Here is a 14,164-nt window from a genome sequence, read left to right as displayed (position 1 = left end):
CCCCTGTTTCAATTTCATCCTGGGGAAAACCCTGATATATACATTCTAACCTTAGCAAGGCACCTAGCAAGGCACCTAGTAGACCGAATAATTCTGTCCCATATAACATTTTTTATATTTTGGTAAGGGTTATTGGCCAATTATTATTGGCCAACCATAGGGTTGGTGGCCAATAACCCTCACCAAAATATAAAAAAGGTTATATGGGACAGAATTATTCGGTCTACTAGCAACCCTAGCCAGGATAACCCTAGGGTATTCTAACCCTAGCAATACTGTTTCTTGGAGCTATAGTCAAGTGAAGTCAAGTCAAGTAATCTTTATTTATAGTCATTAAAGTGATTATTGCGAGTTTTTTTGGCTCAGAAAAACGAAATATAGCTGAATAAAGTCTCACCTAACAGTGGAAATATCACTGATTATACCAACATTCAAAACACCAAGATTTTATGCAGTTATAGCATAGAAAAATTGATTTAACCACATCATACCAGCAATAAATTTTATCGTGTCACGACTCTCAAAAATCACAAATGGCGTCTCAAACAAGCGAACATAATTAAAAACAAAAGGGCGTGCAATTCTGTTTTGTAAATATTATTGAGTTTTTATGTCAATAATTCAGAGCACTTTATGTCATTGTCATTCCCGTGTTACACGGGAAGCCGTGTTACTATCTGACTGGCAATCCACAAGCTTCTCTAATAACAGACTTTACGTGGCATTAGTACTACACTGCTGTTACGCTAGTATAAACGTCTGTGTTTACACTCTGACCTGATTTCTACGGTGCGTGGTATGCATTGCTGCACCGTGATAGATGTCTCGCGCTACCGCGAGAAAATTCGAGAGATGGCAACGGTAAATAGAAACAGAAAGCAAAATTGTAATCGTGCATGATTTCATTGGATTTGGTGAATACGAAGGTTCTAAGACATTTTATCGTTACTCTAGACAATTGCTGTTACTCAAGCAATAACGGTAGGTATCATGAAAGTGGGGAAAATACTGGAAAATTCTCGCAATAGACGCTTTAAGTTTACAACGAAAAAACATAAGCTCTGATGAGCTTTTAAGACCGACCAACTAACATAGGTAGACCAATAAATAAAACAGTACATAACAATTTTAAAACATGCATACTATGCAGGCATTCGAGTACATGAATAAATTTTAGGTATAATACATAGATATTTACAATTTATAGCAACAGTTACAGATGTTGCTATCTGCAAAAATTTATTAAAAACATACTGCAGATTAAAAGATCATTTGCACATTGCACATTTGCATGCAAAGCCATTCCATGTTTTGATAAACCTTTTAAACTCGTTAAAACATGCAGTATGTCTGGCATTTTCTGGCAGACTGTTCCACACCTTTTCAGCTAATGTTCTAAAGCTATTTGTGCCATATGTCACAGTTCTGGTATTTGGTGTGGTTAAGACATTTTTGTATTTAAAGGAGTACGCATATTTCCGCATGTGGATAAAATTCTTTAAATAAACTGGGCACTGTCCGTGAATAATTTTAAAAGTCTCTGTGGCAATGTTTCGGAGACGCCCAAGGTGCAGGGAACATGTTTTATTTTTATTTAAAAGCTCCTTATATGAGCTGTCATTTTCCTGCCCTGGTATACAAATTTCAATGCCCTACAATGGAGTCTTTCCAGCTTGTCTGTGTTTGCTTTTTTACAAAAGTGCCATGTCAACGGACAAAAATTAAAATTTGACATGATAAAAGCATGATACACAGCCTTCCGTCCTTCTAATGTTAAAAACTTCCCTATACGCTTCAGAACATTTATTTGCTGTGAGACCTTTTTGCACATTTTACCAACATGTTTGCCAAAATTTAATAAATAATCTATTTCCACTCCTAGTAAAATGACAGATTCCTCACATGGTATACTATTGTTGGCTACATAAAATACTGGTTTCTTTTCGAATGACCGTTTCCCAACACTCAGAGCTTGGAATTTCTCTGGATTTGCTTTCATCTGGTTGTCGGAGAACCATTCGACTAGTGACACGCTTTCAGCTTCGAGAGTTTGCTTTAGCTGCTCGAACTCCGGTATATATATAGTATTATATATATATTATACTATATTTATACTATATATACTATATATATTAATATATATATATTATATTAAAATATATATTAAAATATATATTATATATTACTTATATTTTAGCTATAGTACTACTAGCTTTTGTCAGAGTAGCGTTTACACCCCCATGTCGTGAGTTTGGTTAATGTGGGGGTAGGCCTACAGTCTTAAAAATTTACAGAGGTCTTCTTGAGGGTCTTGTCAACTCATTTCTAGCAAGAAAGGGGTCATTTGTTGTCGCAAAAGGCGCGACAATACGTTGTTTTACCCAGCAACCTCACCTTGTTTGCTTGGCTTGGGGCCGAGCTTAACATACAAATTGCCTAATTCCGAATTCGTTCTAATATAGAAATCGAAGCAACGTTACCCTGATTCCAATCATCTTCACCAATTAATTGCTAATAAATCAAAAACATTAACAGTGTAGGATATATACACATTTAACTATAGTTTATTAATAAAAATAAATAGAATAAGAAATGAAAATTGATAAATGTAATACTAATACACTCAGCAGTAAATTAACAAAATAATCACAAAAAATGTACAGCAAATGGAGTCATGAGAGCGCAACCACATTCAATGAGTCATGCACTTAAACGGACTCACCGAAAGAGCAGTGCGCTAGGCCTATGCCCTGATTGGCAGATTCGTAAGAGTTCGTATGTTGAATTTTATTCGTTTGTCGAATACATTACGTTTAACTGGAGGTCGCTCGTATCACGAAAATTTGTACGGGACGTGAGCTGTTCGTATCCCGGGGGTCCACTCATGGTATACAAACACAGCATATATCATATCAGGGGTTAATAATTACAAATTTGTCATTATTAACCCCTAATCATATATGCTACCTCCGTGACAATTTGATCTACATTTAGTTTCATTCAAATATGATCCATAAAAATTAAAATCCAAGATATATCTACACATAATTGGTTCATTCTAAATATTTTTGCTATTTTTCAGATAGCTGGGTGGTGATGTAATGTAGTCACAACGTGCAAAAGCCCAACAACCTACATATCCCAAATTTCACAACTTCATATTGGATGAGCATGTCTGACCAAATACCGGAAAGAGAGTTGAATGATTCAGAAAGCAAGTTTGATCCACCGCTGTATATACAACGGTATGAGCACGTATGTGATGTGATACAAGGCTCGGATGATCACAAAGTCCTAATGGTATGCTAGTCCTCGTTTATTAAAGGGAGCGCAAGTGGCATTCGAGTGGGGTTCTCGATGCTATAAGAATCATACTATCTACTATCATATAGTATACATATGTAGCTACATGTCTTCAGGAGTGAATAAAAACAAATAAAAACAATGTTTTTATTCATTCCTGGTCACACGCACAGCTGCACACACGCACATACACGTGCAAACTACTTTTAAGCTGGCTTCTTATAATGGCCGCTTCATTTAAGGTTATAATATGTCCTCAAAGTATTTAGGAGTCTGTGCGATACCCTTCTATTATACGATTTAATTCTCCTATACGAACCAAGAAATCCAAAAACATTGAATGCAATATAGCACACTTCCAGTATATGAAACATTTGTTGTGTATGTGTCATCATATGCTGTGTGCATCATGTCAACATTTTGCTTGTAAGACAGCATCAGGTATTCCCATTTGTTTGCAATATTAGTATATAATAAACTCAAGTGCATGTGGTGTATAAACAAGTTATGTACGTGTCATATTGCAGGTTGCAGATTTCGGTTGTTCAAACTGCAAGATGTTGAAATACATGAAGAAGATTAAAGATATAAGGAAATTGATTGGAGTAGACATAGACAGGTATATACTAGACTAGTTTAGAAAGAAAACCTAATCCTCAGAAACCTGATTACACTGAAAATTGGTTAGAATGCAACTGCTCTAAAGAGTAAGAGAAAAATGGTCTGGCACAATATATTATAAAGAAAAGCTGCGGAAGCTACTCTGATATAATGTTAGCATTTATTGATATGGAATTACTAGGATTTTCATATGCTGTAGTAATATTATAAAAATGCAGGTTAATTGTGGGTTATACTGCAACTTGTCTGTAGATGTCGTTTCCTATTCCTCTCCAGGAACATACTGAAGCAGTACAGTTTCCGCATTGAGCCGTCACTGTGGGAGCACGTCCATGTGAGGTCTAGCCCTCTTACCACTCAGCTGTTCTGCGGCAGCATTGCAGAGTTTGACAAACGGCTCGCTGATGTAGATGCAGTCACCATGGTTGAAGTGTATGCATTTTAACACATATATATGTTTCAAAATTTGCAATACCTGAACGTTACTAAATGCATTAATTTTACGTGCTATCTGATTGTTAGTCTACGTTGCTGTAATGCAGTTGCCTTTTTTACAGAATAGAACATTTACCACCAGAGATGCTGTCAGCCTTTCCCGACATTCTGTTTGGGCAACTTCATCCTTACCTTGTTGTCATAACAACACCCAACAGTGAATACAATGTTGTCTTCAAGGATCTAGTAGGGATGAGACATTGGGATCACAAGTTCGAATGGACTAGGGAGGAGTTCGAAAATTGGTAGGGTTTGTTTTAAGTTTTAAAGAGGTTATTGCTTTATTAAAGCGCATGTATTAGAGCCATTTGCACAGCGTTTCTGTTTAATAAAAACGGTGTTATAATTAAAAATGTTTAAGTACAATGTAATTTTAAATGTAATTTATTCTTAGGTGTGATCGCATAGCCAGCCAATATAACTATTCTGTAAAGTTCAGTGGCGTAGGAGATCCCCCGCCCACTATGGAATCGGTTGGCTTTTGCTCACAGATTGGCGTGTTTACGTCTAATGATCAACTAGACAGATCCAATACAGATAACAATGCTACTATGCCATATGAGTTGGTAAGTTCCAAATGCACCAGAAGTGCATAATATTTGATTGCTTCTAATATTCCTTTATAAATATTATCTATTATAATATTATCACTTCGGATATATTTGGTTTGACTCTATTTTATGATTCCATGAGAGAGAGAGAGAGAGAGAGAGAGAAAGTTAAAAACGGCTATAGTTACGGGAGCTTTTAAAAGCAGGTTACAAAGCCTGAAACTTACCAAAATGCATTTAATCGAGTTGGTTTTATATGTGTTACCACTTTGACAAATTATTAGTTTCCAACGCAGTCATTTCATTCACTAGGTGGCAGAGGTTAAATATCCATGGAAACCTGAACAAAGTAGAGATGAGCAGCTACTAAATGAAGTGCGCTATTACATCAGCTTTTTGAGTCGAAACCCCATTGATGGTGAAAGCGAGTCTATTGGCAGCAACACTGAGAGTGATGCACACAGTGTGGCCAGTTGTGATAGCAATACTATTGTTGTTCACTTAGAAGAACTCTTGTCCTACTCCAAGATCAACGTCCTGTGCAATAGCATAGAAGAGTTAAGGTTTGTGTAGCCCATTAGTATGTGATTATGCTTTTAATGGCAAGCTTCTGTAAAGCATAATGAGTGAATTTTGTTTGTACATCCTCTAAGCCTGTTTTGACATAAAACTGGTCTACCTAATATTTACAGGAAACATGTATGACTGATCGTGGCAGCTTCATAAGCCCTTAACATCCACAACAGCTGCTGCCTGTGATATTATGCTGAATCATGTCCATCTAGTATACAGTTATAATTAACAATGGACTTAAATTTACTACGTCACGAATTTTCTATGGTAAAATTTGTAAAATGTTTGTTGCCATTTTTTTACATTAAAAGTAAGAACTAACGGGACTAAACATATCGTCAAATTCTTACCTGGTAAGATTGTTTCTCAACTAGTTAAAAATCCAAAAAACCTGGACGATTTGATATTAGTGTTCCGGACATTAATTGCATGCTATGGGCTATGTATGAGTCACGAGTGTATATGTTCACATTGAACAATATATAGTAAAAAATAAGAAGTATAATGCAGCAATTTAACCATAAAAAGTGAACAAAATTACTTGTATTTTGTGAAAAAGTGGGAATTTATTTTTTATTTTTTACCATTTACGGTGACGTAATCACTTTAAACATTTACAGGCTTATATAGTAATTGACAAATGTATGAAATAATGTGTTTCTTTTTATGTAGGTGTTTCATACTGGGTGCTAAGGAATGGCAGCTCAACGACAGCGGAACTGCTATTCTCTTGCCTTCAGATTTCAATGAGGAATCTCCTGACACAGTTAGCAGTGATACTAGTGAATCCAGCTGACATATTATTAGTCAACTGTGATTCATGCAGATGTGTATTATATTCTCATAATGTTCATAAAGGCTCAGACTATATACCATTTAATTGTCAAGCAATAAACAATATGGTTATATTGCGCTACCTCTACTAAGAAATCTGTTTAGTTCATATTTCCATATTCATGTTTCCTATAATTATATGTAATTCAACATTTAATTTTGCAAAGTCATGTGACTTGAATCAGGATTTTTTATTCACTCTTGACTTGAATGCTAATAATTTAAATAATGAACATTGTAATGCATATGACTGCTGAGATGATAAGGCATGATGATTCGATGATTATCAACTGTGATAGCACTAACTTTTGAGATATACCAAAACTTAGCCTTAGCACTTTACAGTTGAATGAGGAAATAAAGACCTTATGGCCATAAACATAATCATAATTATGGTCATGAATGTAATGCTTTTAGATTATATAGTTTGTGTTCATTAGCATTTGTGCTGCTTCATATCCTACACAATCTAAATGTTTTATACATTCGTGTGTGGAAACAGTAATCGTCTAATCGGTCGTGGGATTGTAATGTATATCACGATTAGTGAAAATAAATCAGTATTGTTATTTTATATTTATAATATGTTGTAGTCTGTTATCGTTGACATTGTATATAATGACTTTTGAAGGTATTTTGACAGTGCTATTATTATATATACCTACTTGTTAGCATATTCTTGTGCATCACGGCCACTGTTAGATGCAAACGTGAGCTATCTAGTTCTGTGTTACCTGATCTGGTGATCGTACTTATAAGTTACTAGCTGGGCTACCCGGCGATGCCCGGGATAAAGGAGAAAAGAGCTAGAATTTAGTCTGCCATGACGGCTGTACTGACTTTATTCTGATTTTATAAATCTGTCCCAAGAATTTCACTTGTGTTCAGTTCTGCAGTGCTTCATGGTACACAACATTTTTGGTGTTGCCATCTTCAGAAAGGATGTAGAGGTTGTCTGGGTTACCCACCCTGGATCACCCCACATAGAGCTGGCCATGGGAGAACACTGGCTGACTGAGGTTGAGTCCAACGACCTTGAGGGACTGGCCCTGGGCCTTGTTGATGGACATGGCAAAGCTGAGCTTGACTGGAAACTGCAGCCTCTTGAAGTCAAATGGCAGGTCTGATGGGATGAGCGGGATCCTTGGGATGAAGACATTTTCGCCCTTGCCCTTGCCTGTCATGATTTTGGCTTCAATGACTCTGGGCATGAGCTGCTTCACTGTGAGCCTTGTGTCGTTGCAGAGCTTGGGAGCATCCAGGTTGCGCATTCGCATTATGGGCGCGCCGACCTTGAGCACCAATTTGTGTGGTGGCAGACCTGAGTGAGGGCGCCAGGCTGTTGAGAAACTCGGTCGGATAGTGCACCACCTGGTTATAATATCTCTACATCTGATAAAGATCTAAAGACACTAAACATTTATTGCAGCTGCTCCACTCCGGTGACAATTCCCGCGCTCCCCCAAATCCCCGGATGTTCCCGGTTATAAATAACGCGGATGTTACACCAAGACATTACATCTCTCCTTTGGTTTGAAAACGGTCTCGATGCTGTCTATCCATGAAAGTGTACATTGCTGTCTTACATGGTTATCCTACTCGCTTATATCTGAACATATTACCAATACTGAATAAATTTTTTGAACACATTGTGGTACTATCACTCAAACTTATCCTAGCTATAAACACACACTATAATTTTAACAATTATACAATACGGTTCTGATTCAGTTTTAATTCTGTTTATATTCTCAATGCCGAACTTAAAGAATAATGAAAATTAAACATTAATTTGTGACTACATGGTTATTACTTGTCATTACTTGTCGCGAGTATAACGCACTACAATCTTAGAACATAATCATTTAGATATGCTGGTCTGTTCCGGACTTTCGTCGGTCGATCCGGGATATTTCCCTCTGCGCCTCGATTCGTATCATCTGGAGCATCGTCCTCGTTCGCCTCTGGAACGTCTTCGCTTATCTCATCGGGTTTGTCCTCCGATTCTAAATCGGGATTGGAGTCGTGACAGACAATTGGTCCTCTTTCCCCCTCTATCCGTTTGAAAAAGGATGCATTCCTGGTTATCTTATGGTCACCCCTCTTAGCTGTGATGCATGTTCCTTTCTTTTGTGTAACTTCGTAGGGAACTGATATGTATGGCGTCGAGAGTTTGTTCTCTCTTCGTGCCTTCACCAGTACACGATTGCCTACTCTGACTCTTGTTTCATGCGCCCTGACATCTGCATACGTCTTCATCCTTTGCTTAGATCTCTTGTCCTTTTCTCGTATGTCAATCTCTGTCTGTGGCTTCTTTTCGTATCCTGGCAATTTTGTGCGTATTTCCCTATTGAACAACGCCTGAGCCGGTGATATTCCGGTTGAGCTATGGGGAGTTGCTCTGTAGTTTCTCAAAAACTTATACAGTTCTTGTTTCCAGTTTAAGTTCTCTATATTGCTTGTTTTCACTGCCTTCCCGATTGTCCTCATGAATCTCTCGGCTTCACCGTTGGCTTTCGGCCAAAGCGGGGTAATCTTCCGATGTGTGAAACCCAGGTTGTTCGCAAACTCTCTAAATTCTCCACCTTGAAATGGTGGTCCGTTGTCTGTTTTCACTTCCACCGGTATTCCATATTCGGAGAATATTTTGTCGAACTTCGGGATCGTTGATCTTGCTGTCAATTTGGTCAGTATCTCTACGACTGGAAAGCGCGAGTAGTCGTCTATAACTACTACCAAGTAGTCGCCACTCGGGATCGGTCCACAAAAGTCAACCGAGACATGTGTCCATGGCTTCTCTGGCAACTTTGTCATATGCAATGGTTCTTGTCTCGAATCAGGGGTGCTCACCAAACATGGAACACACTTCTTGCATGTTGTCTCAACCATCTCATTAATTTCAGGAAACCATACTTTCTGTCGAAGCAGTTGTTTCGTTTTGACAATCCCTTGGTGTCCTTCATGTGCTAAGTTCACAGCGTGCTGTTGTAACGATGCCGGTAGCACCAACCTAGAGTTATGCATAAGAACACTGCCATCTGGTGTCGAAATAACTGACAACTCGTCTTTTATTCGCATGAATGCCTTGGCTTCTGCGTTTCTGAATGGTTCCTTCCATTTTCCAGATGTAATTTTCTGAACTACCTCTTGTAGTATTACGTCCCTTGCTGTTTCTGCTGCAATCTCTTGCACAGTCATTGCCTTTGGGACTGCATGGCACATAAGAAAGCTCAAATATTCCTCCGCGACCTTAGAGTGCCTATAGGTCCCTGCGGATGATGTAGGATGTCGGGACATGTAGTCCGCTGTGTTTTCTGTCCCTGGTCTGTACTCTACAGTGAAGTCGTATGGCTGTAGCCTCAATCTCCACCTTTCTATTATAGCACACGGCTTGCTCTTCGGATTGTTGAAAATCACCTCTAGCGGTTTGTGATCAGTGACTAGGGTGTATGTTGGAGATCCACAGAGATAAAGATGGAAATGTTCACATCCCCATACTATCGCAAGAGCTTCCTTCTCTGTCTGTGAGTATCTTTTTTCGACATCTGCCAACGCTTTACTAGCGTATTGGATCACCTTTCCCTCCTGTGTTAGAATCGCTCCCAGTCCTACCTGGCTGGCGTCCACAAGGAGTTTCGTATCCTTTGTAGTGTCAAAGTATGCCATGACCTCTTCTGTGAGTTTCCGCTTCACTTGTTCGAATGCGATTTTCTCAGCATGACCCCATCTCCACTCTACCTCTTTATGTGTCAATGCACGTAGTGGTGCAGTGATCGTTGCAAAGTCGCAGGCGCGCCCGGTTTGCGCAACGTAGTGAGGGGCCTGAGCCCGAAATGAATCTCGAGACATAGTTTGCAAGGCCTAGCAGACTACGTATCTCTGCTGGGTTTCGTGGAGCTTCAGCGATCATAATAGCATCGATCTTCTTGGGGTCTGGAGACACCCCTCCTTGGAGAATACATACCCAAAGAATTCTACTTGCTTCTTGTTGAACTCACACTTTGACTTATTCAGTGTAATGTTCTTCTCACGGAGTCTTTTCATGACTTTTCGCAGCCTTTCATTATGGCTTTCTTGGTCCTTACCAAACACCAATATATCGTCACTGATGTTCTTTGCTCCCTCTAGCCCCTCTAAACAGTTACGAAGTGTCTTTTGGAACTTCTCAGGAACAGATGAGATTCCGAATATGAGTCTTTTATACCTTCTCAAACCGACGTGTGTCGTGAATGTCGTGTTGTACCGTGACTCTGGGGCTAGCTCCACCTGGTGGTAGCCTGCGTTCAGATCCAACTTCGTGAACACTGATGTACCATTTAAATCAATGAGGATGTCGTCGATTGTTGGTGTTATGTGTCTCCCTTTGCACTGCCTGGTTTGCTAGTCGCATGTCGACACAAATGCGAATCTCCTCAGGGTTCTTGGGCTTCGGGGCTACGACTATGGGTGATACCCAGGGTGTGGGATCATCGATCTTCTCTATTATGTCGAGTTTCTCTAGACGTTCTAGCTCTGCCTCTACCTTTTTCCTAAGGTGGAAAGGTATCCTCCTATGCTGCTGGACAACTGGTTGTACACCTTTATCGATGTGTATCGTAACTTGTACGTTTTTGATTTTGCCGATTCCCTCAAACCTGTCTCGGAATTCATTTGTAATGGACTTGCCAACAGATGGCGACACCACATGGATTGTGGGAATGATGCCAAGCATTGATGCCAAGGACCACAGCAGTAGTGTAGCTGAGCAACGAGCCAAAATGTCCCGTTACTACATAGATAGTAGTTTCTGTACTACCTTTGTGTTTTCTCCTTCTGATCTCTGTAGTAAACGTGCCTACAATGTCGATAGGTTTCGTGGAGCCATATGGGTAGATCTTATTCGTTCCCCTCAGCTGCGGCCTATTTCTAAGGGTCTCAAATGTTTTCTCATCTATTATATCATGATTATATCTACTGTTGCCCCCGTGTCCACGATAATACTCATGGGGGTTTTGTTCAGAATGATCTCTGCTTTCGGTGACGAGTTATTTCCCTTTATATGGAAACCATATTCGTCTTCCTCAGAGCTTGGTTCCCTGACAGGTGCCTCTATACTGTATGCCTTGTCTTTATATTGACGAGATTTGCACATCTTGGCAAAGTGGTTTGATTTCTTGCACAAACTACACATTTTGCCTTTTGCCGGGCAGTTACTTTGATGTGGGAATTCTCCTCCGCATCTATAGCACTGTCGGGTCTTTTCCTTTTGTTGCTGTGCACAGGGTTTCCTATAGCTCTGTTTTCCTCGCCCCCTTGCTTTTCCTCTGAAGCTATTCGGCGGCTGCCTATTGTGTATCATCTGTACACTTTCCTCCCTACCGTTGGGATGCTCTATTACATGTGCCTGCTGATCACTCAGTTCGAATCCACGAGCCAGTGTCAGTAGCTCATCTAGTGTTATATCACTGTCTCGTAGTGCCCTCCTTCGTAGCCGTGAGGACAGACAGGATTGTATAATCTGTGATTTTATTTCTCCATTCAAGTTTGGAAATTCACAGTACTCTGCCTGCTTTCTGAGTCTAGTACAGTACGTCATTATATTCTCACCTTGATTCTGTTTCGCCTGTCGGAATCTATAGACGTCGTATTCTCTGTTCCGTTTTGGCATGAAGTACGTCTAACGCATCCGTAGCTTGCGTGTACACATTTGCTTCTTCCTCCCCTTCTACTGCAACTGTATCGGCTAGTGTCAGGGTTGAGAAAATATCATGTACTTCCTCACCAGCATACTTCAACGCCTTCTTTCTTTTATGACTTGTCACTTCTAGTGCAACTTGCAAATTGTCAAGTCTTTCCCTCCATCTCCATCTTACTGAAACGGAGCCATCCTCGCCGATGTTGAACGCGGGAAAGTTGGGGAGTGCTGACGCCATTTCTTTGTTAAGGTATGGGAAGCACAGGCATGCTTGGATTAAATACACGACAGAATGGGTTTTTGAGCGATTCTGAAGTAAATCCGCTAGTACCACTAGGTAAGCACCGCTTTCCCTACCATCCTCGTCGCCATTATAATATCTCTACATCTGATAAAGATCTAAAGACTCAATGTTTGTCGCACACTAAACATTTATTGCAGCTGCTCCACTCCGGTGACAATTCCCGCCCCTTGTGAATCCCCGGATGTTCCCGGTTATAAATAACGCGGATGTTACACCAAGACATTACACTGGTCAGAATCAGTAACTGTGTCGATCGACTTGTAGCTCGTTCCAGGCAGTTGCTCCAGCAGCTTGGCGTTGATGTCATCCACGGCCAAATTCTTGGAGCAAGGATGGCTCGCTTGCTCAGCCAGTCTTGGTCTTGGTAGCGGAGGTGGAGGTTTGGGAAGACTTTGGTCATGAGCTGGGTGATGTCCGCCGCTGCTTTGCCGAATGGCAGCTTGACTTGGCCATCGGCTGTGGCGGTGAGTCTGCCATTGCGACGAGCAGTTGCTGAGAGAAGCGGCCAGCTTCTTCATCGCCGCTGAGCTGCACCCTGTGGTGGTGGCATTTGGAGGGCCTCCAGCTTTACTTTGCCTCCTGTGCAGCACATGCCTGGAGCTTCCCCTGGCCACTTCTTGGCAGAGCAGTGTCTGCAGATGTTGTTCATCCTGCCAATGGAGACCTTTGGGTTGGAGGTGTAGTCTTTGTTGAGGTCGTAGGAGAACGCTGCGTTGAGCCATGAAATGTTGCCGTCAGTATGTTGCCTGGCCCTCCTTGCCTCGGCACGTGACCTCTGGTGGGTTGCGGCATCAGTTCTTTGATGGAGTTCTTGCCGTTCTGCACTCTCCTGTGCACGTGACCTCTGGTGGGTTGTGGCATCACTTGTTTGGCGGAGTTTGCGCTGTTTGGTATTCTCTGCAGAGCGTACTGTTTGATGGGCCAGTTTCTTTGCCCTTGCAGTTGAACTGCCGAAAGACGATCGCTTCCATTTCGGCATTTCATGCGATTGCCTGATTTTGAGCCTGACTATAGCCGAGCGCTAGGATTGCTGTGTTTTGTTCCCTTATTTTGGCCATTTTGTGCAAATTGTTTTTGGCTTAAAATGGTCGTCGCGTCATGCTGATTGAGAATATACCTCACTGGTCACCTCTTACGGGTCTCGAGAAGACAGACAGACAGATAGATGCGGCGATTTATGTAGGAGATGAATACGAAACACAGTGCATGCAGAAAAATAAGCAGCAAGTTCAGCATTTATACCTTTCTAGCATGGTAGTCGTCTACGACGCTTTTGTGTCTCTTTCGAAGCTAATAATTCGTTTATTACCTCCGTGCAACGGAGTTGCAGGTAGGTAATGTAATCGCTCTCGTGTGTGTTCGTGTGTGTGTTTGTGTGTGTGTGTAGCCAGCAGCGAGCCAGCTGTTATACACATGTATACATGTTACACGCGTTGGCGCGATCGATTCAGCACCAGCTCGCCTTAGGGCTTGCAGTCAGCAGCAGCCAGCAGCGAGCCAGCTGTTATACACATGTATACATGTTACACGCTCGCGGAGGTATGCACTCTCTTTGAGTGCCCTCTGTCTAGTTGTCACTGTAATTCAACAATAGAGCTACAAAAATACCGGTAAAAATGCGAACAACACCGCGAAAATGCGCACTCGATGCATCAGCACTGAATTAGTAAGAGGGTATATAGCGCCACCGCGCGGACATTTATTAAAATAATAAATAATTTTAATTGTAATTTGACATTTTTGTATTTTTAGCTCATCTGACATAGTCAGATGCAGCTTGTAGAATCGCTTGATCGTCCGTCCGTCCGT

The 14,164-nt window shown here is 40.8% G+C and overlaps 3 protein-coding genes across 4 annotated transcripts in view; 1 reads left to right on the top strand and 2 right to left on the bottom strand.

Annotated features, from left to right (window-relative positions):
* LOC106808350 (small RNA 2'-O-methyltransferase-like) overlaps positions 1-6,960 on the top strand; it is an 8,211-nt gene extending 1,251 nt beyond the window's left edge. The window contains exons 1-8 of one of the 2 annotated variants that reach the window (XM_014811038.1): positions 2,680-2,775; positions 3,083-3,300; positions 3,831-3,922; positions 4,201-4,356; positions 4,482-4,664; positions 4,814-4,985; positions 5,283-5,533; positions 6,216-6,960. In XM_014811038.1, coding sequence (XP_014666524.1) covers positions 3,166-3,300; positions 3,831-3,922; positions 4,201-4,356; positions 4,482-4,664; positions 4,814-4,985; positions 5,283-5,533; positions 6,216-6,339 — 1,113 coding nt within the window. In that variant the 5' untranslated portion in view covers positions 2,680-2,775; positions 3,083-3,165 and the 3' untranslated portion in view covers positions 6,340-6,960. Of the gene's footprint in view, positions 1-2,679; positions 2,776-3,082; positions 3,301-3,830; positions 3,923-4,200; positions 4,357-4,481; positions 4,665-4,813; positions 4,986-5,282; positions 5,534-6,215 lie in introns of those variants that run through there. The other variant, XM_014811037.1, reaches the window with a different exon arrangement.
* Positions 6,961-7,571: 611 nt separating this feature from the next.
* LOC106808333 (uncharacterized protein K02A2.6-like) lies at positions 7,572-11,088 on the bottom strand. The gene is made up of 4 exons (XM_014811013.1): positions 10,776-11,088; positions 10,356-10,654; positions 8,268-10,199; positions 7,572-7,748 (listed from the first exon to the last, which is right to left on the bottom strand). The coding sequence occupies exons 1-4, from the start codon at positions 11,086-11,088 to the stop codon at positions 7,572-7,574; spliced, it is 2,721 nt and encodes a 906-aa protein (XP_014666499.1).
* Positions 11,089-11,310: 222 nt separating this feature from the next.
* LOC106808332 lies at positions 11,311-12,024 on the bottom strand. The gene has a single exon (XM_014811012.1). It carries the CDS (start codon positions 12,022-12,024, stop codon positions 11,311-11,313), a length of 714 nt encoding a protein of 237 aa, XP_014666498.1.
* Positions 12,025-14,164: the final 2,140 nt, after the last annotated feature.

This window comes from Priapulus caudatus, unplaced genomic scaffold (genome assembly GCF_000485595.1).
Source record: "Priapulus caudatus unplaced genomic scaffold, Priapulus_caudatus-5.0.1 Scaffold269, whole genome shotgun sequence".
Classification (NCBI taxonomy): Eukaryota; Metazoa; Priapulida; class Priapulimorpha; order Priapulimorphida; family Priapulidae; genus Priapulus; species Priapulus caudatus.
The sequence above is the reverse complement of the archived record's forward strand: the minus strand, read 5'-3'. Positions and strand labels throughout refer to the sequence as shown.